At 57.0% G+C, this 26,790-nt stretch overlaps 2 protein-coding genes and 1 long non-coding RNA gene across 4 annotated transcripts in view; all 3 read right to left on the bottom strand.

The window, feature by feature from the left end:
* Positions 1-738: 738 nt before the first annotated feature.
* Positions 739-7,632, bottom strand: LOC117650846 (DNA polymerase alpha subunit B). Of its 2 annotated transcripts, XM_034394453.1 has the most exons (10): positions 7,471-7,632; positions 6,822-7,053; positions 6,584-6,623; positions 2,933-3,057; positions 2,546-2,837; positions 2,145-2,418; positions 1,808-2,039; positions 1,520-1,723; positions 1,236-1,422; positions 739-1,148 (listed from the first exon to the last, which is right to left on the bottom strand). In XM_034394453.1, exons 1-10 carry the CDS (start codon positions 7,544-7,546, stop codon positions 1,002-1,004), a joined length of 1,809 nt encoding a protein of 602 aa, XP_034250344.1. In that variant the 5' UTR covers positions 7,547-7,632; the 3' UTR covers positions 739-1,001. The 2 variants fall into 2 exon arrangements, with proteins under 2 accessions (XP_034250344.1, XP_034250345.1); XM_034394454.1 differs by lacking the exons at positions 6,584-6,623; positions 6,822-7,053; positions 7,471-7,632 and adding an exon at positions 5,094-5,562.
* A 2,141-nt stretch (positions 7,633-9,773) lies between these two features.
* LOC117650841 (FMRFamide receptor-like) lies at positions 9,774-12,970 on the bottom strand. Its single transcript, XM_034394448.1, has 5 exons — positions 12,558-12,970; positions 12,343-12,462; positions 12,171-12,263; positions 11,441-11,623; positions 9,774-10,543 (listed from the first exon to the last, which is right to left on the bottom strand). The coding sequence occupies exons 1-5, from the start codon at positions 12,921-12,923 to the stop codon at positions 9,965-9,967; spliced, it is 1,341 nt and encodes a 446-aa protein (XP_034250339.1). The 5' UTR covers positions 12,924-12,970; the 3' UTR covers positions 9,774-9,964.
* Positions 12,971-12,992: 22 nt separating this feature from the next.
* Positions 12,993-26,790, bottom strand: part of LOC117650844 — a 128,072-nt gene continuing 114,274 nt past the window's right edge. Inside the window, exon 3 of the long non-coding RNA XR_004588066.1 lies at positions 12,993-13,075. This is a non-coding gene — a long non-coding RNA (uncharacterized LOC117650844). The remainder of the gene's footprint in view (positions 13,076-26,790) is intronic.

The raw sequence follows: 26,790 nt of genomic DNA on the forward strand, positions 1-26,790 counted from the left end.
CCCTGCTACAATCAATCTCAAAGGTTCAACTAAAGGTGATCCCACAATGGGTCGGTCGGTCCGAGCCTGTAAAGAGGCCGGGTTCGACTCCCCAGTGAGGTAACACTTTCCTCGGTTAACTTCTCCAGCCTAGAGCAGAAGTCTAAGTTTGGGCGCATGACCTCTGTGTTTTCTAGTGGGTCAGGGCGCAAAGGCAGTGGCCTCCTCGATTGAGGACCTGGATTCGCGTCCCCGGGGAGTTATTATTTTCCTCAGGCCTCAGTTTGGGCGGACCGAGTGTCAGTTGTCAGGAGCCAGCGGCGGGAACTCCGTTGCATCTTAGAGGGGAAATGCGAGCCCTTTTAGCCCCTAGAGCCGCGCCACCAAGGTAGGCCACCCAATTGACACGCTGGGGTGGGTGGGTGGTAGCCAGTAGCCGACGACGCCAGCCCACTGAGCCACCGATTGAGTCATATTTGTCGAAACTCAGAGTGATGGTACCGCTACCGCATTGAAGCAGTCAACAGAGGAAAATGTTCCTGAACCTGCGTGAACCGGCGTGGAAGGGTGGGGAGCCACCGGATGGCGATTTTCGGTTTGACCGTCCGACCTGCTTCAGTTGCCAGTGTGAGTGCACTTGGGTTCTGCATGGAGTGTGCTGGTGGTCTTAGTTTAAAAGGCTGACTACTTGCTTGTGGATTCAGTTGCTGAAATTCGGTGCGGAAGCTGTGAGACAGCCCAATCAAATAAGACTAGAAGTGACAATTTCAACATCTTTAATTCAGGTGCCCAGCTAAGGTATACATGGAAACTTGATATCTTTAGTACTTCCACAAGTGCACTTGGCACCATATACATAAGAAGCAAATAAACTTAACAATTAACAGACTAGAAAACAACAATCAATTTCAAGAGCAAGGAATATATCAAATCAATGGTGGGTACAAAAGTAAGAAAAGTAGCCTCCGAAAGACAAAATAACATTGAACAATTGATCTCAAGATATCACAAGTACATTATAATTAGATTCGTACAACTTGAGCACATATACTCTTGGCTATAGACCTGTCTTCTTCGAGAACAGGTTTAATACTCAGTCTGGCAAATGTACCACCTGCTGATCCCTTAGCAAGTCTATCTGGATTAACAACAAAGGAACCATTGATGTTCTGCAAAGATAAAAAAATGTATGAAGTGGTTGAGAAAAATAGATGAAGTTTGCATAAAATTTTTAATGATAAAATGAAATTACACACCTTGAGGAAATATCTCAGGTCAGATGGTAAAACAAGAACATGTGGGGTGACTGGAAGGTGAGTGTGATCATCCCACATTTCCATATCCACATTGAAATCTTCTGGGGGAGGATAAAGAGGGTACATGGACCGTTGGTTGATCAGATGAGAAACACAACGACCTAAACGATCCGGAGCTTGGGGTGGACTGCAAAGATGTGCAAAAATAAAGACAGTTTAAAAATTATGTACGTAATAACAGGACGCTACCTATAATGTTTTCAACATGAGGACTTATAACATACTTGACAACTTCTTCTCTGGTGATGTGTTTCAGAACATCAGTGGCTGTGATTCCAAACACTATTCCATTAATATCAAGTAACGCTGGGTCTGGCAATAGATGAAGGCGGGGATATGATTTTCGCAGGACATAAGGAGGAGTAGGGTACACAGGTTGGTGATGAACATCACGAGAAGATGGAACTAAAATTACTTCAGTATGGCATCTGGAACAAGCACACAATTTCCCTTAGAAAATGATAAATGAGTGAGCTTTCATTTCAAAGTCGATATGAAGTACAAACACTTACCCTGCAAGGGTACGCATCAGAGTATCAACAATATTCTCAAATATTTCAGTGAAGGACTGAGCTAGAAGGCCTGCAGTGACTTGAGGATGCAATGCATCAAGAAATGGTCCAATGAGAATTAAAATGTGAGGCTGGTGTTGTTGAACATACATTATAAGGTCCTCAAGAGGTTGATAAGTCATAGTGTCGCTTTGAGTGAATGGTCCACTTGCGACAACAACATGAAGAGGCCCTGAAATTTATGAAAGGGATATTGAGAATACTAGACACTCTTCTAGCACAAATTAATTATATTTTAAAAATTTCTTTTATGATTTTAGATAGATAACTTAATTACCATTTGCTGTCGATAATCTTAAAGGAGTGGATGGCAGAGGAAGAGCAGCATCACAGTAGACTTTTTCAGCCACAAGCACTTCACCAGTGGGGTTTGTTCCCTCAACTGCAACCACCTGACCCGGAAACAGTGCGTATGACGGAACAGATGCTAACTTAAGGGGAACACTTATGCCAAAGCTTGGATGTCCTCGTGCACCTTCCAGAAGAACTGCAGTATGGTTGAGCTTACCATTAGCATCACAACAAACATGCCCAATACCAACAAATCTTTCCTGCAATAGAGAAAAAAATAATTGTCAATGTTACTACTTGAAAAGAAATTAAAGCCGTCAAGCAGAAAATGGGAGGGGGGGACAGAGAGAGAGAAGGTCTTTTCTTGTAAGTGTGATGATTCCTTACCGGGTGAAGTTTTTTCAAATGATCAGGTTCATCCAGATTGTGTCTAAGACATATTTCTTTTCCAAGCCATTCGACCACATCATTCAAAACACAAGCTTTTGTAGTGAGCCTCTCGTACAAATATCTTACATCGGTGGATAGTGGTGCTTGGCCATGACCAGAGAAGTTGCATACTTTTAGATCTGGAATAGAACTTCTTGCTGCCCAAGTGGCTCCAGGTGGTAAGGAACCCCATTCAGCAACTGTTTGACCTGCATTAGTCCGTGTACTGTAATTACTTGATGGAGTTGATCTAAGAAAGAAAAAACACAATATGATTTTAAAAGAGAAATTCACAGCAAAACTGTGAAAGATTTATTCCTGGCAACAGAAAGAGTTAATACTTACACAGTAGGTGAGAAGCTAGCAGGTGAAAAAGTCATGCGTGGACTTCTTCCAGCGGTTGTTTGACGCTTAACGCCATAGTCCTCAGGGGTATGACATTCGGCACTTCTCTTCTCAACACGGTTGCGCTGAAACAGAAGCAAAAAGAAGGTAAAAACACAGGCTGTTTTAAGCAAACAAAATAGAAAAAAGTGATAATGTTGAGTGCCTGAAGGTCCCACGAAGAGAGTACTCTAGGCAGTAGACGAGTATGGATCTAGTCATGATCAAATATACATGCACTAGACCCAAACCCGCCCACCTCCAAAAGAATTGATGATGGTGGTTGAACTTGAGCTTTGACAATCACAGCTACAATTGAGGACAAATATCAATGAGTGTGGATCTAGTCACCAAATCAAATACAAAGTGCACAAGATCCAAACCCATTGACAGCTGTCACATGAACCTGCAATAAGTTTAAAACAATAAACTGGAGAGCAAACCACCATCAAATCACTACCACAGTACAGGGGCATGCACAAATTGTTTTAATGAACAACCCAGATTTCAACTACATACTTCCCAATACACCACACATAAAAGAAACAATTAGAGACATATTTGATGGGGTAACAAGGGACAGTCTTCACTTGAAATTTCGTCAATACGGACGCTGTTCAGTCCCGACCGGGGGTAAGACAAATGCCATCGCCGCCCCATCTGTTGCACCTCGTCATGACTGGACCAAGGAGTAGGGTTCTAAAAAAACGTGAAAATTATTTTTGATGAAAAAAACCATGGAAAAAAACGGTTTTTTTCCGAAAAAAACGGAAAAATATATTTTGATTTGAAAATTGTTTGAATCGGTGGCGGGAGTAGATAAGACTCAAATGGTTGCAGAAACAGAGCTCCTGTCGGGAAATAATTAAATTTTACTTGAATTGCACTTAAAATGAGAAAAAAGCTGTTATTTAATTGTTTTGCTTTTCTTAATCAGTAGAAGACTTATTGAGAGCGATTCTATCGCTTATTCCTCATGCTTCCATGCCTTTTTCAAAGTGGGTCCCTTGCTCCAATGCTTTATACCTTTCTATTCGAGTCGATTGGAAACCTCAAATGCTTCAATTTACGTCCATTTTTATATTTTTCATATTTTTCGAAAAGTAAAGCGATGAAAAGAAACCGAAAAAAACCGTTTTTTTCGCAATTTTTCCAAATATTTTTCACGCTTTTAGAACCCTACCAAGGAGGGGCCGGGGAGAGGGGGAGAAGTTTGACTTGAGCGCGCAACAAGACAGGTGTCAGTTCAGCAGCTGACTGCCAGTCGCACGGCGGCCACCTTCAACGTCACGAGCTCACGACGAGCAGAGCTTCGGCAGTCAAGCCGCAGCCGCCATGCCTGCCATAGGGCAGGCTCACATCTCGACAAGCGACGATCATCTGGGGATCAAAACGAGCGGGAACATTCAAGTAGTGTTCTCGTAATTAAGCATCGGGATGATTATTTCGTGACTTAAATGGCGTTTTGTTGCTCAGAGGGAATACTAACGTTCGCAAGCACGCGTGCAAGCTGCCTAGGAGCGTCCAAATTGCTTCAAAACAATTTCCTAATGAAATGGGCCCGCAGTAGCAGCGTCCGCACCAAGGCGCCCATAACCCCAACCACATCGCTTTTTAGTTTTTTCATGCAAATATGATTTCACGCTGAATACGACCAAGGAGGGCCGGAGAGGGGAGAAGTTTGACTTGAGCGCGCAACAAGAACAGGTGTCAGTTCAGCAGCTGACTGCCAGTCGCACGGCGGCCACCTTCAACGTCACGAGCTCACGACGAGCAGAGCTTCGGCAGTCAAGCCGCAGCCGCCATGCCCGCCATGCCACACAGCGCGGGCCGGGGGGAAAGAAGGGAGGGGAAGGGGGTACAGCTCAACATGCTCGGCATGGCACGCCTGGGCACGGACCCGGCCACACAAAAGAAAGAATGCCCCCTCCCCAGCGCCGCCCGGAGGAGACCTTCCTTCTTCTCGGCGGCGTCGGCCTCTGCCACTCCAAGATCAAGACCCACCCCAAGCCAAGCCACGCCGCCCAGGGCCTAGATGCCAGCGCCCAAGCGGCAACGGACAGAACGCCGACGTCCGCTCCAGGTCCCTCGAAGAAGGGCCCCGGCCACTCAGTACACCCACCCCTTGCTCACGCTGTCCGCTGTCCGAGGCGAAGACTAGGCGGGCTCCTCGCCGGCACGGCGCCAGCACGTGACGCGGACGCAGCCGACGCCAGGCCATGGGCCAGGCCGGCCGCGGGCCGCGACGCCAAGCCGCTCGACCTGCAGGCAACAGGTCGGCGCCGCAGCCGCACTGCCATCACTACACCGTGGCTGCTGTAACCCACACACACGCAGCGACGCCCAGCTTCCCGTCAGAGTCGGCACAGTCACCATGACGCGGGAGAACTACTACAACCACGAAACGTAGCCTAGCACACACAACAGGGCCCCGGACGGAACGGACAGCCCGGCACTTCCATGGAAACTGAGTGACTGACTGAAGCCGAAGCAAGCCAAGCCAAAGCCAAGCCGGCCGGTCGGTCGCCCCGCCCGGCCTGGAACGCTCGAAAAAATAAAGAAAGATGAAACGACTGTGCGCGGCTCGGCTCCGTCGGGCCACGCGGCACACCTCACTTGCTCGGCTCGGCATCGGCAGAGCAGAGTGCGCTGCTCGACACGGTTCGGCTGTTCGGCTCGCCGGTCGAGTCGCCACGGCCGCGAAGCTCGCCGCTAGGCGGCTATGGTCGGAGCGAGCTAACTTGCACCACGACAACCAATGACTCCAGAAAAGAGAGGCGAGATCAGGTTACCTGGAAGCAAGTGCCTGCTGGCTGCCTGATCCGTTCTGGCGCGCCATGTCAAGCGACTTTGGCCTTGAGATTCTGAGAGCATAGAGATACGTATAGCCAGACGGACGGTGCACGGACAAACGGGAAGAGAGCAGTCTGCACTTCGTCGTGTTTGCCGGTACCAAACCAGCTCACCAAACTATATCAAGTTTCAGTTCCATATCGATTTGCTGGGACTGCCACAACACATTTAAGCCCAACAGGTGAAAAATTCAACCCGGAAACAAACTGCACAATTCTAATGAAGGAAATGCAGATAAGTCATGATGAGTGAGTACATTACAAAACAATGAAAGGGCTCCACAATTGCACAAAAGGGAAATAAGAAAGCTAACTTGAGAACAGAAAATGGACAAATGAATGAATGCACTTGCAAACTTAAAGGATGGAATAAAATCGGACCCACAGTATTATCAATAAGGGAATTCCACTTCCCCCACCTGCACTTGATAAGGATGCAAAGGATGTAAAATTAGATTCTGCCAAAGTCAACAGAACACAAAGGTGGATGTCTTGAGACTGGCATTACATGCTTTAACTCTTACTGAACATGACAGACATATTTTCACAAATTCTAGTGTCTAAGAAAAGTAAGAGTTGTATTCATGGAGAAGAGGGCGAGGAGAGCTTGAAGGGAAGACAGACCCATCAAAATTCTGACATGTCGGCAGTGCCACCAAATGCTAAGCACACTAAAAATAGATTCAACAGTTGAGGCTCATTTTCAGACCAACCATGCCATTTCAGAATAATAATAAAAGTAATAATAAATAGTATTTACCTTTGGAGTGGTACAGTAGGCACTTAGAATGTTGTCCTCCCTGAATGATTGATTTAAGGATTCTACAAATCTAACAATTCAGAAAATAAAACCCAAAGAAACACTAAATTAAATAAAATGTAGCATGTATTCAAATGTCCCACTTTGAAAGATTTCCAATTACAGTAAGAGAAAGGAAGTGTGTTGCACGAGAATAAAAATGATAATAAAACTGAAGTTTTAAGTACACAAAGGATACATTATGGGATCTTTGCTGGCATTATATACAACAACACTACTTTTCGCAGTTTGCTTGGAAGGCCCTTTAGGAGTAGGGACATCACGGGAAGATCGTTTGGCAAATTCCTTGCGCTCCATCTGGCCCAAAGCTTCAAGCGTCACTTCATGATGGTTGTTGGATACACTGAAGGCCATCCACGTCTCCACGACTTCTTGTGCATCCACTCCATATTGAGCACAAATGTCGAGACCTTCGGCAAGTAACAACAAATTACAGGATCTTAGAGTGGTAAGGAAAGTCGAAAATACAAGACGAAAACAAGAAATTAATTTTAGAGTGAGGCAAGAGAAGAATGCAACTGCAGTGCAACTGATAGAAATCTCAACAAAGGGGACCAGAAACAAATGTTTCACTAAAAGCCGGTTGAGACAGATGTAGGTTATGTTCAAAGTAGAACTTGATTTTAATCAAAGTGGGGGCAAGCTCACTCACTGGCGGTTGTGATAATTTGTTACTCAAACTCAGAAAAAACACGGCATTCATCGGAAACAATGAGATAAGGAAGGAAAAGCAGCCCTCCTGGGCGCAATCCTCGCTTTCCTTCCGTGATACGAAGGCCTGATACGAAACTAACAGAATTGCGTGAACGGTGATGTAACGGACTTACATTTATCTAGGACGGCGGGGGTGGTGTCCACGCCATATTCTTCGAACCCGTCCGATAAACTCGCTCGAATGTCCATGGTTTTCTTCTGACTTTCAGGAGACAGCTCTTTGGAGACAACAGATGAGACGTGTGTACAGTACAGAGACTGAAAAGCGCGGGAAACCGCGCGGGAGCGTTCGTTGACGTTGAGCACGCGCCCGCGCAGATGGCGCTCCGAGCGGAATAAACAAAGAAGGCGACTTCCGCTTCCGCGTGTTTCAAAGGTTCGTCTCGTCATGTGTGCCCAGTGTATGCCCTGCTCCGTGCTTTGACACGGGACCGCAGAACGTGTGTCCTCTGGTTGTTTTGGATCAATAGAGTGGGTAAGCGGTAGAATTTTGCGGTGAATGAAACAAGAAAAAACACACAGGACAGTAAAGACTTTATTCAGGAAATCACCAGAGCTATCTATCCACATCGGACTGACACATACGGACATGAAAGGAGAATGCAGCTCATCTACTAACACATTCATCAAAACGCACACATTCATGCTTGTACAGACAAACCCGCACACATACCCATACACAGCCAAATCCTTCCACATAGACATACTCATAGACATACTCACACTCATACTATGCCTCACGCAATCAAAGAGGAAAATAACACATTTACCCAGCACACCAAATTTGGTGTCACAGCCACGTTCCTTTACTATACAGCATACGTGAAGCAAGCCACTAAGGGGCTCTTCGAAAATAGACTTGTATACAAGAATTAATTTGTTCTACATAGACCTTGATTTGTACAAATATTGGCTCTGTTTTATTCCATACCGCTTTCACTTAAGAAATACGGAACAAGTCAATTTTAATATTTAAAGAGAGGAAATTATCACTATATATCTGAATTTTGAGCCACTGCTGAGGTTTCTACCGAGGAGAAGCAAGACACTCACGCTTGTTACAATTTGAGATTTCTTAGACACTAAAACTATTGATAATTACATGTTGCATTTGGCCTCCTTCAGACATAATCTGTAAAATACAACACCTCATCAACAGAATATCTACACACAATCAGAAGTGATTAAAAATATGCTATTCTATTGATTTTTTTTGGTCTTCACAGTACTGTGAAGCTGGTACACATGACACACAATAATGGTTTGGGGAAATTACTTCGAAAGAAAATACATAAAGAAAAGAAAATACAAGAAAAAATCTCTTCTAGTCTGATGTACTTGGGCTAGCATAATTTTAATAGTTTCCAGTTGCCACACGCACACTTTACATCAAAAATTCTGATATGAGAAAAGAAGGGCAGGGAACCAGCAGGTTTCTGTCAAGCCCAGATATCTTAGGAAAAAGTAATTAAAAAATAAATGTATGAAATGGAACTTCGAATCAATTCTACTTTTTTCTATTTTAAAAAAGTTAACAGAAAATTCCCTGAACATCCAAAACTGACTTTGGGAAAATCCTTTGTAACATAAACATGAACAGCAGAGTACACACACAGAATCAAAAGACACCAATCAAAAGAGAATAACACCAAAACGTGCCAATCTAGAATTCTAAATGACAGAATACACAGGAGTTCTTTGACATAATATCAGTGTGGATAGAGGATAGAGAGAGATGTATTTGAAAATTGAAAGAATTTCTCTTCCAGAAAAGACAAGAGCTGATACAGTGAAAAGTAGAAAGACACCACATAGTAGTAATAATAATATGAAGAAAATCGTTTTTTCTTTGACATTCCGTACCGGAAATGTTTTCCCAAATCCCAAAAAGACATTCAAATGCTCATCAAACAATTTCCCGTGTGTCCAGCACACTCAGTACTCATGAATTTCTTGACTTGTCCTGTTCCTTCCCAACAACACTTCAAGAGAGCCCATAGTACAAACATTATTACTCACTCCTGGTAATAATAAATAAATTATATGACTACATCACCGACCAAGCCAACGTATCACAGCCCATCGCAACATTTCTCTGCTTTAACAGTACCGGGGCCCCTCGCGGCCCCTCCAGTACTAAATACATCACGGCGCAACCCCTGGAGATCGCCTGGCGTGTCTCGTACAGTGTGACACCGCAACAGGCGTTACCGCAAGACCGCGGCCCGGCCGTGGGCGCATGACGGCGTGGGGCGGGGCGGGGCGAGGCGGGGCGGGGCGGGGAGGGGTGAGGCGGGGCTCGGTGAGGCGGGGCGGGAGCGCGCCACGACGGCGCAGCGCGTAGCACTGCAAGTTCATCTGAGTTGGCGCTGCCGCCCTGCCGGCCCCCTTTGGGCCCCTCCGTGCTGCCCCTCCCCCCGCCAAGGGAATGACTAGAGCCCCGGCACGCGACGCCACGGGCCACGGCACCGGGCCTGGCGGCAGCAGCGGCAGGCATCAGCTGCATCAGCTGGCTGGGCAGTGTTCCTACAGGAACTGCTGCGCCCGCCTGCTGGCGTCGAGCCTGCTGCCGTACTGCTTGCGGCCCATGGGGTTGCGCGGCACCTGCTATTCGTCCAGCACGGTGGTGGCGATGCCGGTCGCCAGGTTGTCCTCGCTGTTGCCGCCCGGAGTCTGCGGGTAGTAGACGCAGGAGCCGGCGGGGGCCGCTCGGGTGGGACCATTGGCGCCGCAGCCCCCGGCGACGCCGCGGCTGCCGTTGCGGACCAGGGCGGTGTTGCAGCGGTTCAGGGTCTGCATCTGGATGTTGGAGCGCACGGAGTAGGAGCGGCCGTCGCCGTTGGAGACCACGCTGTCGCACTCGGGGCTGTCCCTGCCGTTGGCGGGGCTGCCGCACAGCAGCTTTCCTTGCGGGCAGAACAGCTTGAGGAACAGACGCTTGAACTTCTCCCCGTAGATGACGTAGATGACGAAGTTGACCGAAGAGTTAATGGTGACCAGCAGGTTGGATGTCTTGATGAGTGGGTCCAGGATCACGCCGTTGAAGGCCTCCATGACGTTAGCCACGAGAGCGAGGATGTTGCACATGAAGAAGACCATGACGACGCACAGCAGCATGGTGGCGAGCCCGATTTCCTTCTTCTGCAGTCGGGACAGCCGCTGGCGCTCCGCGTTCGCCCGACGGATCTGCAACACAGAGACGTCATCGTGAAAAGGGGCGACTTGGTCCGCTGCGCCTCGATGCGCCTCGATGCACCTGGCACGGTTTCTCATCTGCGATGGGGGGCTCATCTCATGGGGCCGGCCGCACACAGGGCCGCATAGGAACATGTTTGCACCGCCATGCAGGCGGAGAGCCGTTCGGGGCCAGCAGCCTTTGATGTGCACGAGCGTGCACGCGGGACAGCGTGCCCGGTATGGGCATGGACTATGGACGGCGCAACAAAGATCCTTTTGAAGCCGCCCCCGGCGCAGCGCGGCGCAGCGCAGCCCAGCGCAGAAAGCGCCTTTGAAAAGAGTTGGCCTTCCCGTGTCATCTCCTCGACCCCCTCGGAGCGAAGGCGGCGACGCAGAGGCCAACCGGCAGAGGCGAGGCGCCCTCCAATCAGGCGCCGGGATATTGCCTACTTCTCGCCAGCCTTTGTGCGCCGATGGCGGCCGATGACGGCCGATAGCCAACCTTCCACTCTGCTTGTTCGCGAAAGATGTCCACGGTGGCCCTCTTCACACACCCCACGTCTACCCACGTCACTTTCGACGACGCGACGCCCACGGCCTTGCCCACGGCCTTGCCCACGGCCTTGCCCACGGCCTTGCCCACGGCGGGCCGCCTTCGGTGCTGTCTTATAGGGCGCGCCTGCCTGCAGGGTCCAGGATGGTCCAATGGTCCAGGACAGGGACCGACAGGGACAGGGAAATCAATCCGACAGCACGGAACAGCGAAGGGAGGGGCTGTCGTCAGAGGAGGAGCATCGAGTCCCCGCCAGACTTGCAGCTCCAGGGCGAGGCAGAGAGAAACATCTGCGGCAGCGCCAAGGCACCGCCAAGACAGCGCCCACCCCACCGCACCCCACCTCGACTCACCTGGCGGTAGATGGCGGCGTTGAGCACGGCCAGCATGGTGAAGGGCACCATGTAGATGAAGACCAGGTACATGCCGTTGATGTACAAGTTGATGTACAGTGAGTTTTGGCGCAGCGTCGTGGGCCTCGCGAAGTACGCCTGCTTTTTGGTCTTCTTGTCCAACGCCATCTCGCAGCAGTGCACCTGGAGGCACGACAGAGAGGCAGGCGGTCAGTCCCGCAGTCCGGGCCGGAAGGCAAACAGGGAGGGAGAGGGGGGGGGAGGGAGGGCTCCAAATCAACGACGTCAATCAGTCACGCGCTGTGTCAGGGAGACTCAAGGCGCGAGAAAAATTGCGGAACAGAGAGGCGAAAAAGAGAAAGAAGGGAACGAGCGGCAAATTACGAGTGACGGCGGGGCGGCGCAGAGGGAGGGGCGCCCTTTCGCCCTTTGCTCGGGCAGGGCGCGCGGTGGCCGCTGTGCGAGGAAGGCATTTTTCACTCGACGAGTAATGTGATGATCCCCCAGCGTTTGATGAATGACTACACACCTCCTCCTGAAGGGCTGAAGGGAATAGGGCCGGCTCCGCCTAGGCTCCGCCGCGCCAGCAGCGCGCGAGCCGCGAGCTCAGCAGACTGAGATGGCTATAGGAAAGTACAGTCCACCTGGCGGGGCCTGGCGGACTGGTCGGTCGGGATTTGTATGCGCACTCTGCCGGGTGGATGGGATGGAATGGGATTACAGTACTCGCCTCGAAGAACCGGGAAGCGTTGTAGAGCACAGAGAAGACGATGGTCAGCAGCACGTAGATCCGCGCACGGCCGTAGGTGCAGTAGGACCTCGCCTGGTGGACAAAAAGCAGGCCCTCGTTAGCGCAAAGACACAGTCGGACAACAAAACTGTGGCACAGATTACCAAGTTACCTGGAGCGGGTGGCACACCGCCACGAACCTCTCGAAGGTGACGGTGACGGTGAGGTACACGGAAATGGTCTGCGCGATCAGGGAGATGGGGTAGACCACGGGGGCGATGTGCGGGTACACCTGGAGGCATTAGGGAACAATTGTCATTGGCATTACATTGAGACGACAAAAGAAATGGGTGGTCCCGGTCGTGGGTAAGGCAGTGGATACTTTACATAGTACTGGTACGTGTAGAGGTAGCCGGTGTAGGCGTGGATGGCGGGGAGGCCGAACAGCAGGATGGACGTGACGATGAGCACGGTGTCGCATCTCGCCAGGCCGATCAGGATGTAGTTGATGCTGGAGCGCATTTGGGGCCGCGACAGGATGATCATGGAGACGATGTTGCCGAGGATGCCCAGCAGCCCCACGACGGTGAGTATGATGCCCTCCGCGATGAACTGGAACAGCACCTCCAACTGGCGGGTGGCGTCGGCCTCGCTGACGCGCTGCGTCACGTTGGCCACCTCGGGCAGCTCGGTGACCGAGGTGACCGAGGTGATGTCCATGCTGGGCTGGGTTGACATCGTTGACATGCTCATAGCGCCTGCTGGCCAGCACCACGTCCTACACGACCTACGGACAGCACGGCCAGCAGCACGGCCAGATCGCCGCCGCCTCCCGCCCAGTCCCGGCCAAGGCCCCGGCCTCGGCACCGGCGCGGCCTGCCGGGCGCCCGCCTCATAGCCTCCACCTGCAACAGGAGAAGCAACAGACAGTCAGGCAGGAGCATCGGCTTGGACCGCCCCTCACTCCCCTCGGTAGGGTCGACGTCGGACATGCCGGCTGACAATCACTGACAGTGCGGTTGGGAGGCAAGCCAAAAGACAATGCCGGGGTATAGTCTGTATTATCCAGGGATATTCCGGCAGTAATCCAGGGGTAATCCGTACTCCGGCCGACAGCGAATCTACGAGCCCATCCCCCGTGTTGCGCACCGCGCGGCCTCGCTGGCGGCGGCGTGTGGAGGGCGTGGACGGGGTGACGGACGACGGACGGCGTGCAGGGGGTACGACAGGGGTACGACGCGCGCTCTCGTCGCAGTGCGGAAGCCCGTCCGCGACAGCCTGCCCGCGGCAGCCCCTGTGGCGCCTTGCATGCAATCTGAATGGCAATGCAATGATGGCGGTGGGGGGGGGGGGAGGAGGAGGCTGTGTCGCGGTGCCGCGCCGCTCGTGCGACACGGCAATCATAGGGAGCGTCGCCTGGCGCCGCCGCAGTCGGCCACACACAGGCCGCTCTAGACGCTCTTTCCACGGACGGCGCGAAGGGCAGTTCACGGGGCGGGAACCAGGTGAAACTAGGTGTTCCATCCTAGTTCCAGGGACACGGGAGCTCAGAAACGGGCGGCAATGGCATCATATCAACACATGATCTATAATCAGTGAAGTACTTGTGGTTAATCACTTGAATGAACCACAAATTAAGTGCGCCTTGAGTTCGCAGTCCGTCCAAGCGATCAGCAGCGATTTTGTCGCTTCTCCTCTCTCGCACTCAAAGGGCGGCCCACAAAGGTGTGAGAGAGACAGCGTGCTGAAGCCAGCCCTCAACCTAGTTACATCGTCAACTCCGATTTAGAGGTGCTTTTTGTAGGGAGGTACCGGCGGCGGCGCGACACTGCCCGTGGGTGGGGCCACGCCATGGCCACGCCAAGGCAGCCCCCAGCGAGAATCAGATTGGGGACACTTGCTGCACCATGTAGCACTGCACGGCGAGAGAGGGAGAGGGAGAAAGATGGCGCCAGGGCGATTTTTCCGACATTTCCCGATGCAGACGCCTCACGACGCGCCCCGCGAGACCTCGCGCCGCCCCGAAGATGGTGCTCCATCCACGCCATCGACTTATCGACATGACTCTCGATTTTTCGATACACCCCGCGAGGCCTCGCGCCGCCCCGAAGATGGTGCTCCATCCACGCCATCGACTTATCGACATGACTCTCGATTTTTCGATACACCCCGCGAGGCCCGCGCGCCCCTCGGTCCCAAGCCACGTGCAGGGGCGGTGTTGAGGCATTGTGTGGGAAGTTGGCTGTGGCGGCGCGGAGCGAAAAAAAAGCCCGTGCCACATTGGTGCAAAAAGGCGTGGTTGCGCGGCGCTGTTGGGTTGGCGTCGCTGCGTCGCTCGGCCATGGCACAGTGGGCCAGAAGACCGGTGGAGGCGGCCAAAACTCTAGAAGCGTTTTGTGCTCCAGAGTCGCTGAATAGGACTCGAACCGAGCGTGTGACCCCACCAATGGATTCATCGTTCGGAGCGCAATTCATTGGTGGGGTCGCACGTTCGATTCGAGTCCTGTTTAGCGACTCTGGAGCTCAAAACGCGTCCAGAGTTTTGGCCACCTCCACCGGTCTTCTGACCCACTGTGCATGGCCGCCGCTTGCCAAGAAGTGGCGGGAAAAAGCAAACGCAGCATCGCATTCCGCGCGGGGCGGCCCGGCCGTGCCCCGCCACGCCGCCACGCCCCGCCACGGCCGCCACCGCGCACCCAGACGGCAAATAAATAACGCCGGAATCTGTGGAAAAGTTAAAAAATAGAAAGAGTTTTTTGGTGGGGTTTGGAGGGAAAGGACCTTTAAAAGGCTTGACATGAGCAGCGCGGATATCGCGCTAAGGTCGGCTAAGGCTGCATGTGTGAGAGGAGAGGGCACGCTGCCGCGTCTTCAGTTTCGGTTTGCGACGACGATGCGGGAGGGACTGTAGGCAGGAGAGACGCAGCGCTGCACTGCACATCGTCTTTGGTCCTTTCCCCCCCCCCCTCCCAATCCCCTGCCTCACCAGCTGCCCTATATACTGTAAAACCTGAGCCTCAGCTCAACGCGGCGTCAACGCGAGACTGCAAAAACAGCCTCCTTTTCACACACGGACAAATACACGCTACCATACGCACACACGCATACACGCACACACGCACACACGCGCAATGATCTGGCGGCTGAAAGAATGCGGACACATGTGGGACACGTCCATTCGTTCGGCGTGTGCGCGTTTTGTGCAAGTGGGCGCGGGGAAGTGCGCGCGCGCAGGTTGCGTGTCGGCGTGTGAGCGCTCGCTCGCGCGCGTATGTGTGTGTGTGTCGGTGTGAGCGGGCGCACGTGTGTGGGTGTGACGCTATCAAAACAAAAGACTATCGCCTGTGGCGTGCGGCGTTGAAATGTGCAGAAAATGTAGAGCAGTGCGTTGGCGGAGGGATGCGGGTTTGTGTTGGTTTTATCCGCCGAGGCGGGGTGAGGCTGCCTCCCAGCGTGGCGCGCTCCCCACTGGCCAGGGTCGGGGCGACAAACAGGCTGATCTGGGCAGTGGTGGCCGGCCACCTCAAGCAGACGACGCGGATGGCGAGGACTGCCAATCAGACGACATCGGCGAGCCCACCACGACGCGACCACAAAGGACGCCAAGGACCTGCAAGGCTCAGTCGGAGCGCGACGGGCCGGGCCACGGGCCGCGGGCCGCCAGTGGCCGGGACAGGGGCCGAGACACTGGCCGGGACAGTTGTTAATGAGAGTAGGCCGGGGGGACTTACTTGGGGTCCGGCCTGTCCGGCCCATCCGCCCTGATTGAAAGACTCCGCACTATCACTGGCGTCCTGCTTGTCTTCGGCGGGGAGGGGCAAGGAGGGGCAGGCCGGCAGACGCGAGCCGATCCAGGGATCTCTGCGCGTCTCCTCTTCTGATCACTCTTCCCTTAATTAAACGTCATGCCCCCGTGCCGCCGCCGAGCGGATTTGGTGGCCTTGCCACGGGCGGCCCCATCGATGGATGACAAGAGGCGAGCGCGGCCCTCGCTTGGCGTGGCGTGGCGTGGCTCGGCGTGCCTCAAGTTGCCGCCGAGCTCCAGGAGCGCGGCGGCGGCGCCATTCCAAACGTCGCTGAAGCTGCCATAGCCATGAAATCGACTTTTCGTTCGAGTCAGCTGTCGCCGTTCAGTCGCCCGATGCTGTTCCAATATAATTTGTCTGGAGTGTGATGACAAAAGTTGGGTCGGGAATGTGGGGAGCGGCAGCCAGCGCCAGGGTGCGTTGGGCCGAGACGGCCGAGGGGCGGTCCGGCGAGAAGCAGAACGCTACCTAATTAACGGCAGTGAGGGCGTGGACAGCCCGGCGGCTCCAGGACTTTCAAGGGGCCGCGCACAGTGGGCCAGAAGACCGGAGGAGGTGCACTGAAATTCAAAGGGTGAGACATCTGACCGATTTTCGGTGATACAAAAAGTATGACCGAAAAACGGTCATACACAAATGTATGACCGAAAAACGGTCATACACAAATGTATGACCGAAAAACGGTCATACTTAAATGTATGACCAAAGAAAAGGTCAGACATCAGCGAGACTGGCTATTGTTTAGCTTGGGGATATATCAGCCTTTACCCGTGATACACTATAAAGTATGACCGTTTTCCGGTCATACATAGAAGTATGACCGTTTTTCGGTCATACATCGAAGTATGACCGTTTTTTTGGCCATACATCGAAGTATGACCGTTTTTCGGTCGTACATTTCAGTAAGACCGTTTAAGCGGTCAAAAGTATGACCTTTCTATTTTCAGTGTGGACAAAACTCTGGACGCGTTTTGAGCCTCAGAGTCGCTGAATGGGACTCGAAACGAACGCGTGACCCCACCAATTTGCTCTCTGAACGAGGAATCCATTGGTGGGGTCTGTTGGTGTGGTGAGGCCTGATTGGCGACCCTGGAGCTCAAAACGCGTCTAGAGTTTTGGCCGCCTCCACCGGTCTTCTGGCCCACTGTGCCACGGCACGGGAAAGCCGCAAGGCAAACGCGATAAAGGTGTCCTGGAGAGCACGCCCCAGTTCGGACGGCCAGTTCGGACGGCCTTTGAAGAACATGAGGTGCCCGGAGGTGGCTGGTGTCCTGGCCGTGTCTTCTGCCGCCCTGCCAGGCTGCCTGCGCGGTGTGTCGGTCCTCGCAGACCGAGAGGAGAGAGAAACTTCCTTCCCACGCGTGCCCGCACCGCGCCCTCCGGGTCGCCACTCATTGCTTGAAAGTGAAAACCTGCCCCTTTAGGGCCCTTTGATCCTTCCAGTCGCGGCTACTCCAAGGGCGCGAAAGCAAACGACGCTCTCAAATCCCGCCAGGTGAGCGCACCGCGCGACGGGCTGGGCTGCTCGCGCGGAGTGGCAGGCATGCCGTGGCGCCGCGGCAACGAGACCAATTTCTTTTTAACCGCCGCCGGGCCGGGGCCGGGGAGCGAGAGTGGAGCAGCGCCGCCAACTTAATTTGAGGCGCTTCGGGCGGCGCGCACGAGCACACACCGGGGGATTATGGCACCTCGGCCTCGGCACGCGGGACGGGACCCTGCCGCTGCGTACAGGCGCCGAGGAAAAAGAGGCCTGTGCAAATGCAAACGCGACGCCTCGTCTCGCTCCGCCACCTGCAGCACGCCCTGCCCGGTGCTTGCGCGTGCTTGCGGCTCGCCTGGACGGCATCCCCCTTCCCTTCCCCCACGCCAGTGCACACGGGCACGGGTTCGCCGAGGGAGGTCAATCGGACTCTGCAGTGCGTGCCGCGCGGTGCTGCGTATGGGCGAGAGGGTCAGCCAAGGCAAGCCGAGCCACCGAGCACGGCCTGGCGCCCCCAGCCCGCTTTTATGTGGCCAGGCCTCGCCCGGCCCTTTACAGGCAGTATAAATAAACCCCGTGGCCTGCATACAAAGAACCGATTTCCAAGTCGATTCGGGCGACATATGTCGCGCTGGGTTCGCTGCAACTGTGCCCGCCGCGCCGCCGCTACAGCTGCGTGACGGGGGTCGGAAAGGGAGAAAGAGGGGGAGGGGGCGGGTCAAACTGCGGGACGGGGCGTTCTCCGATCCACCCTCTTGACGATAGTTTCCGTTCCGATCCATTTCAATAGAGCCGCTCTCGTAATGGCTGCGCTGCCGGCACGCATGGCGGTCTCCGTGGCCGTGGTCGCGGACTGGCTTATCTTGATGCCGGCGCGGCTCATCCCCTGCCCTCCCCTCCCCTCGCCGCCCGATCCGCAAGGTCGCTCCAGTACATCGACCTCATTTCATGTTAATTACAGCAGACTGCAGCGCCCCGGCCAGCCCCGGCCAGTCGCCCAGTCGCCCCGGCGGAAAGATGGGGAGCCCCGTCCATAAATCAGCTTGACGCACTTCCGGACGGAACGGCGTGACGACCGCGCCGTCGCCGCGACGCCCCCCCCCCCGGTCTCCCACAACTCTGGCTGTCGCCCTGCAGCCCTGCCCGGCCCTGCCCGGCCCTGCCCCACTCGGGGCCCCGGCGGCCCCGGCCCCACCACTCGGGCCACGCGACTCAACCCCACCGCCAGCACTTTCCCCAGTAGCACTAGATAGTGTGTGCGCGCGATGGAAAAAGCAGGCGTAAAAACTCAGAGCCCCCTCACAAAAAAACTTCTTGCAGGCCGCCGCCGTTTTACAGCTATTTCGGCCACACGCTCCATAAAACGGTGAGCGCAAAAATAATAACGCCGAAAATGGCGCACGCGTTTGTGCAGCTCCTGTCCGCAGCGCGCTGACGCCGAGGCTGACGCACTATCTCAAGCCGTTATCGGCGTGAAGCCAAGTGGATAATGGTGATAAACGACGCCCCGCCCCGCCCGCCCCGCCTGGACAGCCCCGAGGGGATCACCGTCAACGGGGCGTGGCGGGGCGGGGCGGGGTGGCGGCGGCGGCTGACACATGTGCTCGATATGACAGCGTGTTCCTGTCGCCCGACGCTGCCCGGGGTGTGACGGCCACGGGGCCACGGGGCCACTGAATCGAGGTAGAGCCCTCCGGACTTGAAACACCGCCCCGCCGCGGGTTGCCTTATGCAACAGGGGCGGCACAAGCGCCAGGCTGCCCGGCTCGGGGGCGGGGGGAGGGGGAGGCCCGGGCCGCCGCTACACTGCGAGCACACAGCGGCGGCAGCCCATTGTCTACAGCGGACACTCCACGCAATGACTCGCCGTGTTTTTCTCTTCATCTCCGAGGCGTCGGCGACGTTGGCGAATGGGGATTACATCCTGGGGCATCTCAGAGCGCTCCCCGCTCGCACGCACACACACACGCACACACACACTCAACAACAGCAGCATCAGTCCCCGTCCCCGGCCCGCGGGCTTTTGTCCCCGCAGCGATATATATTCCCGGAAGCGACTGCAGAGCCCCCGCCGCCCCCACCCACGGCGGCACCAAGAGGTCCAAGGGCGTGGAGGAGGTGCCGAGGTACCGGCGGGAGGCCAAGGTGGTGCCTACAGTGGCCCCCGCCGGTCGCCCACTTCGCCGAACGACGTCAGCATCGGCTTCAGCGCCCTCGGCCCTTATCACCGCGTCACTTTACGTCACTCGAGCTTCCGCGAAGCCAGCGACGCGCAGCGACGCCAAAGGTAACGGTACCGCCAAGGCCGGAGGCCAGCCGGAGGCGCGATCGGACACCGCGTCGAAAGCCTTGGGGAGGGACAGAGAAAACGAGACGACGCTGAAAGAGCACGGCACACGGGCGGCTCGGCACGGCCCGGCGGAGCGCAGCAAAGCCTAGGCGTCACGCGTGACGCGTCAAAGGCAACAAACAACAAAGCTGGCTCGCGACAAACGAACACCCGGCCGAGCTCGAGTCCGCTGGAGTGCGCGGACTCCGGGCCCGACAAAGCGCGGCGACAACGACTGTGACAACGGCAGTAAAAACAAGCGGAGGGGGGGGGGGATTTACATAAATGGGAAGCTCGCGCACCGCAGCATTCCAGGCCAGGACGCGCGTCCATCCTCTTGATGGCGCCAGCCGTGATGCGCCGCAGCGCACCGCTCAGCTGCAAGCGTGTGCGAGAGAGGGAGAGAGAGGGAGAGAGAGAGAGAGAGAGAGAGAGAGAGAGAGAGAGAGAGAGAGAGAGAGAGAGAGAGAGAGAGAGAGAGAGAGAGGGAGGTGCCGGCCAGGGTTGCGGTTGCAGCCTTGCGTGGCAGGGCAGTGCGGGTCGAATCGCTGGCGGAAGGCGCCTTGCGGGTAGGCAACACGCGTGCACGGCTGCGCTGCCGCCCAAAGTTTGCCTACCCGCCGGGCGCTCCCCGCAGCCGGCCGCCTCGCCGCGCCGCCTCGCCGCCTCTGCTCGCCGCCTCTGCTCTCCGCACGGCGCGGTCGTCGCGCAGCCCTCCCCCCTCCCCTCCCCCCTCCCCTTTCCCCCCTCCTCCCCGCGAGCAGACCGCAGACAGAAACGCGCACGGGGATGCCGAAGCAGCCAGCCGTGAGATTCGGCCAGATTCGGCAGAGCGCTTTAGCGTGCTGTCTCTCTCGCGCCCAGACGGAGCGCCCCTTGAGTGCGAGAGAGACAGAGCGGCGAGGGGACACTTGCGAATGCCACTGCAGGCAGACGAGATGAGAGGCAGATACCACAGCACAGGGCCATGGCCGGGCGGGCGGCCGCTTCCTTCCCCTTGGGCTTGAGCAGCGCACCTTAGACGAAAGGGGAGGGGAGGGGGGACAAATGCAACAGGCATGACCCACTTCTTCAGCCACGCTGCGGGCAGCACGCACGCGTGCACACCACGACGTCCAGGTTAACCGCCCCGCTGGCCGTGTCCCCCATGCGGGGCGCGCCGCCTGAGCCCCCAGCCAGCCACCCCACGCATCCCTTCACATCTCTTTGAAATCGCAAGACAACCCCCCTCCCCCCTCCTACCCCAATCCTGCCACTGAGGCCATTGGTCTCTATCCCACCCGCTGCTGGTCGCGCCCACGACCTCCCCCTCCACTTCCGGCTGCCCTGCGAGCGCGCGGCATTTTGTCCTGCTTACTCTGGACACATTCCACTCCAGCAATGTGCGAGCGTGCAGGCCGTGGTGGCGCTGGCCGTGGTGGCGCTGGCCGTGGTGGCGCTGGCCGTGGTGGCGCTGGCCGTGGTGGCGCTGGCCGTGGTGGCGCTGGCCGTGGTGGCGCTGGCCGTGGTGGCGCTGGCCGTGGTGGCGCTGGCCGTGGTGGCGCTGGCCGTGGTGGCGCTGGCCGTGGTGGCGCTGGCCGTGGTGGCGCTGGCCGTGGTGGCGCTGGCCGTGGTGGCGCTGGCCGTGGTGGCGCTGGCCGTGGTGGCGCTGGCCGTGGTGGCGCTGGCCGTGGTGGCGCTGGCCGTGGTGGCGCTGGCCGTGGTGGCGCTGGCCGTGGTGGCGCTGGCTGTGGCACTGGCACTCCCTTGGGGCTGTGGCGTGGCCGAGCCGCCGCCGGACCCACCGCGGCCCTCTCCGAGCCTCGGCGTCCCGACCGTCCCGACCGCACTGGTTCCGGCCCCAGAGGCCCTGGGCTGGCCGGGCTGGCCCCTGGGAGGCGGCACTGCCGCGGCAGCCGCAGAGTGCAGCGTGTGGTGGGGCCGTTGGACCACGGCCGGCAGACCACCGACGATAGATTAATTTCTATTGCAGCGCTGCCAGGCCAGGGCGCGTCGAAAGGCGCTGCGAGGGACGCTGGCGGCTGTCGGAGTGGCCCCAGCGCCCAGGTCAACAGGCACCAGTCCACCAGCGTGTGGTCCTTCGCATCCCGTGGAGCGGCCTTGCCTGAATGGACCCGCCAGCAGTCTGATTCCGAGAATCGTCTTCGTCGCTCTGTCTCTCTATCGCATAATTAAGAAGCGCTCCGTGAGTGCGAGAGAGACAGAGCGACGGGAACTACACTCGAAATGAGTCTGCTGGGCACCTCGCCGGGAGTGCAGCTGCACTGCAAACGGAAAGGCGAAACCTGCCCGCCCTTCGATGCCACTCCATTCAAGCAACAAACTCTTCACGCCCTTCATCGTCAGTCGAGGGTCTTGGAGGACCGACCTTTTACGAAGGGAAAGGGCGTTAATCAGTTATGCCGACTGAACGGGCTTCACTGAGTGGGATCCAAGGTGAGCACTTTGAACTGCTGTGATTACACGGCAAACAAAAAACACTCGGTGTCGGATCGCTCCGTTCTGGAGACGAGGGCGCGGTGCGCGCAAAGCGAGGTTTTATTTACCGCTCGCCAATAACCCTCGATCCTTGGAAAGGTTCAAGTTGTCGTTTTTTCTCAGATTGTGGCGATCTCATCTTTCTGTTTGTCTTTGGTTATCGTGCGCATCGAAATGCCTACTTGGGCGGCAGGCGAAAGGCGCCAGAGGCGCGCGTCGCAGGCCTTGAGGTGGAGGGTGGCACAGTGGGCCAGAAGACCGATGGAGGCGGACAAAATCCTCTGCGTTTTGAGCTCCAGAGTTCGAACCGAACGCGTGACCCCACCAATGGATTCCTCGTTCGGAGAGCAATCCATTGGTGGGGTCACACGTTCGGTTCGAGTCATATTTAGAAATCCTGGAGCTCAAAACGCGTCTTTGGCCGCCTCCACCGGTCTTCTGGCCCACTGTGGGGGCCCGTGGGAGTGGGCCGCTCATCGGGGGCGTAGTGTATCGCCAATGCGAGTTCGGTCGCCGGGGAGAGCCTCCGGGAGAGTCTGCACGTGCGTCCAAGAAAACAAACAAACAAACAGGGCCTGATGACGCCCCCATAGGTAAGGATCACCTCGAACAAAAACGGCAAAGTCCGCGGGGGCGAGGCGGGCCTCGCAGGCCTCCGGAGGCCTTGTCTACACAGCGCGGGGATGAAATGGGCCTCCGCGCCTCCGCGCTGTAACGGCTGTAACGACGCGGCTTTACATAATGGTAATATGCATTATTCATTCATTGCTGGTCTCGGTGGTCTCTGGCCGGGCCGGGTCCGTCTGGTCCGGGCTTGGCGCAGGCTTGGCGCAGGCTTGGCGCAGGCTTGGCGCAGGCTTGGCGCAGGCTTGGCGCAGGCTTGGCGCAGGCTCGGCGCAGGCTTGGCGCAGGCTTGGCGCAGGCTTGGCGCAGGCTCGGCGCAGGCTTGGCGCAGGCTTGGCGCAGGCTCGGCGCAGGCTTGGCGCAGGCTCGGCGCAGGCTTGGCGCAGGCTCGGCGCAGGCTTGGCGCAGGCTTGGCGCAGGCTTGGCGCAGGCTCGGCGCAGGCTTGGCGCAGGCTTGGCGCAGGCTTGGCGCAGGCTTGGCGCAGGCTTGGCGCAGGCTTGGCGCAGGCTTGGCGCAGGCTTGGCGCAGGCTTGGCGCGTGCCCCGTGCCGCCGACGACAGTCACTACAGGCCGCCTTTCTTTTGTCTCGGATTTCCAACGCGCCGTTCCCTCCCTTGCTTCTTTGTCGCCGCGCGACCGACGTTTAAACGGAGTCGCCTTTCCTTCCCGAGAGCGCCGGGCACTCGGGCTGCGATGCTGCCAGGCTGCCGGGCTGCGAGGTACAGTACGCACCGCGACGACCCGGCGACGACCCGGCGACAGCGGAAAGAAGAATCGCTGCTCCATCATGGAGGAGCTATTCGTCTTGCGGGGCGGGGCGTGGCGGGGCGGGGCGTGGCGGGGCGGGGCGGGGCGGGGTGGGGTGGGGCGGGGCGTTGGCTGCAAGCAATCTTCCTGAAACGGAACCGCATCGTCCGTTCATTACGTGGGAGTGAGTCCGCACCGCCGCCGTCACCAACTGCCTCCGGGACTCCAGACAGGGCCTAATCGACTCCCTCGGATTTCAGCTTCTTTCTTTTTTTTTTTTTTTTTGCGCGCCTGCTCTGGATTATTAAACCGGCGTCCGGGCCGTGGCGAGCCGCGCACCGCCACGTCACCGCGGCACGGCAGCGGCCTCGACGGCCTCGACGGCGGCAGTGCGCACGGAGCGGGCGGCCTTGGAGGCCGGGCCGCCACCGATGCCTCTCTTGCACAATGTGATTTCCAACTGAATCCGACCCGCCCCCGTCGTCGTCTTGGCAACTCGGCACGAACACGGTGGCCTAGAAACCACGGTGTGTGTGTGTGTGTGTGTGTGTGTGTGTGTGTGAGAGAGAGAGAGAGAGAGAGAGAGAGTGCCTGTCTCTCTGTCTCTGCCTCTCTCTGTCTCCGTCTCTGTCTCTCTGTCTCTCACTCCGTGTGTGTGTGTGTCTGTGTATTTGTGTGATAGAGAGAGTGTGTCTGTGAGCGTGAGTGAGTGAGGAGTATCCTGTGCAGGAGTGTCAAAGCAAAAGGGCAAGCGATACAATACCATCCCAGTGGGATTGGATTTTGTCGCCCTGCTGGAACCACCACGCCTCCCCGCCGCCAGCCCCGCCAGCCCCGCCAGTGCCACCCGGCCATCTTCCGAGGGGGGCGCACACCACACGGAAGGCACAGCACAACAGCAAACCCACCCTCGTGTCGTTTCCTCGGACCGCTATTATAAATATCAATTGGCACTTAGGGGCTCCTCTGGCCCATCCCTTAGGCGCCAGTCTCGCGTGTGTGCGAGTCCGGCCCTGAGTTACGGGCGTACCTTAGCCGGGGGGCTGCATTGTGGTAAATGTGATTGTCCGCCGCTCCGCTCCGGGCCAAGAGTTTACGCTCAGAGGCACTGATGAACATTTCATGGCCCCTGCAGCAGCTCGGTGCCAGCCCCAGGCAGCCCCAGGAAGCCCCACCCAGGCAGCCCCAGGCAGCCCCAGCACAGTGGGCCAGAAGACCGGTGGAGGCGGCCAAAACTCTAGACGCGTTTTGAGCTCCAGAGTCGCTAAACAGGCCTCGAACCGAACGTGTGACCCCATCAATGGATTCCTCGTTCGGAGAGCAATCCATTGGTGGGGTCACACGTTCGGTTTGAGCTCCATTTTGCGACTCTGGGGCTCAAAACGCGTCTGGAGTTTTGGCCGCCTCCACCGGTCTTCTGGCCCGCACTGGGCCCAGGCAGCCCCAGCCAACCCTAGCCGGCAGCACGACGCCTTCCGCGCGGCCGTTTGTATCCGTAAATAAAGGCAACGGTTCCTTATGCAGCGAGCGACTGTCGCGAAACCCCAGCGGCCGATACGGGAAAATCGCGCCGCAGAATTGAGCCAAAAACCGATTTCGGCCGGCGTTTATAACTCCGGGCACGTCCTGAACTCCGTAGTGCTCTCAAAACTAGGACTCGAATCACACGTAGCAGGGCACAATGGATTGCCCTTCGAGCGAGGAATACATTTCTCGTGTGTTTGCCCTCGCAGCGTGCTGTTTGAGTTAAGGACTAGAGAGCTCAAACCGCGCCCGAGCTGTCTTCCGGCCCTCTGGGGCACTGCATCGAATATCTGGAGTGCTCGCTGCTGTACGCCTAAAGGTAACCTAGACTGTACGCGTTGGGGGGCTAGTTGTTCCTACACGCCTTTTGAACAACCTCGATATGCAGTGTGGGAACCGAATGTCTGGCCGGTATAAATAAAGGCGGAGGCGGTGCCGCGACAGTGTGAGCGCAGCGACTGGCCGCCCCGGCCGTCCCTCACCCTGGAGGTCCCTCTTCGCGCTGGCCGCGCTGGCACCCGGCCTGCTGCCAAGCGGCCAAGCCTTCTCCCGGATGGCAATCGGCGCGTGGACCCTGCGGCCCACAGTGGGCCAGAAGACCGGTGGAGGCGGCCAAAACTCTAGACGCGTGCAGAGCTCCAGAGTCGCCAAATGGGACTCGAACTCAACGTGTGACCCCACCAATGGATTGCTCTCCGAACGAGGAATCCATTGGTGGGGTCACACGTTCGGTTCGAGTCCCATTTAGCGACGCTGGAGCTCAAAACGCGTCTAGAGTTTTGGCCGCCTCCACCGGTCTTCTGGCCCACTGTGCGGCCCTGCGCGGCGGCATGGTAAAAAGCGCGAGGCCGAGGGCAGCCGAGGGCCGAAGTCCTAAGCCGAGGTCCGAGCCGAAGTCGGAGCCAGAGCCGAGGTCCAAGCCGCAGCCAAGGCCGCCCGAGAGGGCCGAGAGGACCGACCGCAGGGCGATAACAGTAACTACTGTATGGGGCGCCGCGGGGGGCACCGCGGGGCTCCTCGGGTCGCGGGCGTGGCCGGCCTGGCCGGCGCGGCGCCCTTTCTTGCCCTGTCCCCGTCCGCGCGGCCGCCCCGCCCCGCCCCGCCCCCGCCCCGCCCCGCCCCGCCCCGCCCCGCCCCGCCGCGCCCGGAAGGGATCGGTAAAAACCGAAACAAAGGGCAACAAGGGGCGCTACGCCGCGCTGCGCCACCTCATCAGCAGCGCCGCGAACGGAAGGCAATTTCGGCACGGCGTCTAATTTGAGCGCCACTTGTTGCCATGACTCGGCGTGACTTCATTTTCGTGTCTTTGAGATCATTAACACTTGACGGCGGGAAATGGGGAGGGCAATGGTTAGGGGCGGAGGGCGGCGGGGGGCGGCGGGGGAGACGGGCAGGGGTCATTCACCAGGCCGGCCGCGCCGCTCCCTCGCACTGCCTCGCAGCCGCCCGGGCTTCCTCGACTTAACCAATTATAAGTGCTGCTGGCGGCGCAGGCTTCAAGCGGCGGCGGGGGACGGGGGCGGTGCAGGAGGTGTTAGAAGTGCGGGCGGGGCGGGGCGGGGGCGTGGCGGCCACGAGATAGTGGGGTCAGCGCTCTCTGGGGCCCTGTCCCCAAGCCGGGTCCGCCTCTG

The sequence above is a fragment of the Thrips palmi genome, unplaced genomic scaffold (genome assembly GCF_012932325.1).
Source record: "Thrips palmi isolate BJ-2018 unplaced genomic scaffold, TpBJ-2018v1 HiC_scaffold_5, whole genome shotgun sequence".
Lineage (NCBI taxonomy): Eukaryota > Metazoa > Arthropoda > Insecta > Thysanoptera > Thripidae > Thrips > Thrips palmi.

Excerpts from the sequence above, each read along its gene's own strand:
- LOC117650841 (XM_034394448.1), bottom strand. The coding sequence starts at position 12,923 with ATGAGCATGTCAACGATGTCAACCCAGCCCAGCATGGACATCACCTCG. Across the intron at positions 12,463-12,557 it reads TCTACACGTACCAGTACTAT|GTGTACCCGCACATCGCCCC; the intron begins GTAAAGTATCCA and ends TAATGCCTCCAG. Across the intron at positions 12,264-12,342 it reads CGGTGTGCCACCCGCTCCAG|GCGAGGTCCTACTGCACCTA; the intron begins GTAACTTGGTAA and ends TTTGTCCACCAG.
- LOC117650846 (XM_034394453.1), bottom strand. The coding sequence starts at position 7,546 with ATGGACATTCGAGCGAGTTTATCGGACGGGTTCGAAGAATATGGCGTG. Across the intron at positions 3,058-6,583 it reads CCTACTGTACCACTCCAAAG|CGCAACCGTGTTGAGAAGAG; the intron begins GTAAATACTATT and ends CTTCTGTTTCAG. Across the intron at positions 2,838-2,932 it reads GCTAGCTTCTCACCTACTGT|ATCAACTCCATCAAGTAATT; the intron begins GTAAGTATTAAC and ends TTTCTTTCTTAG.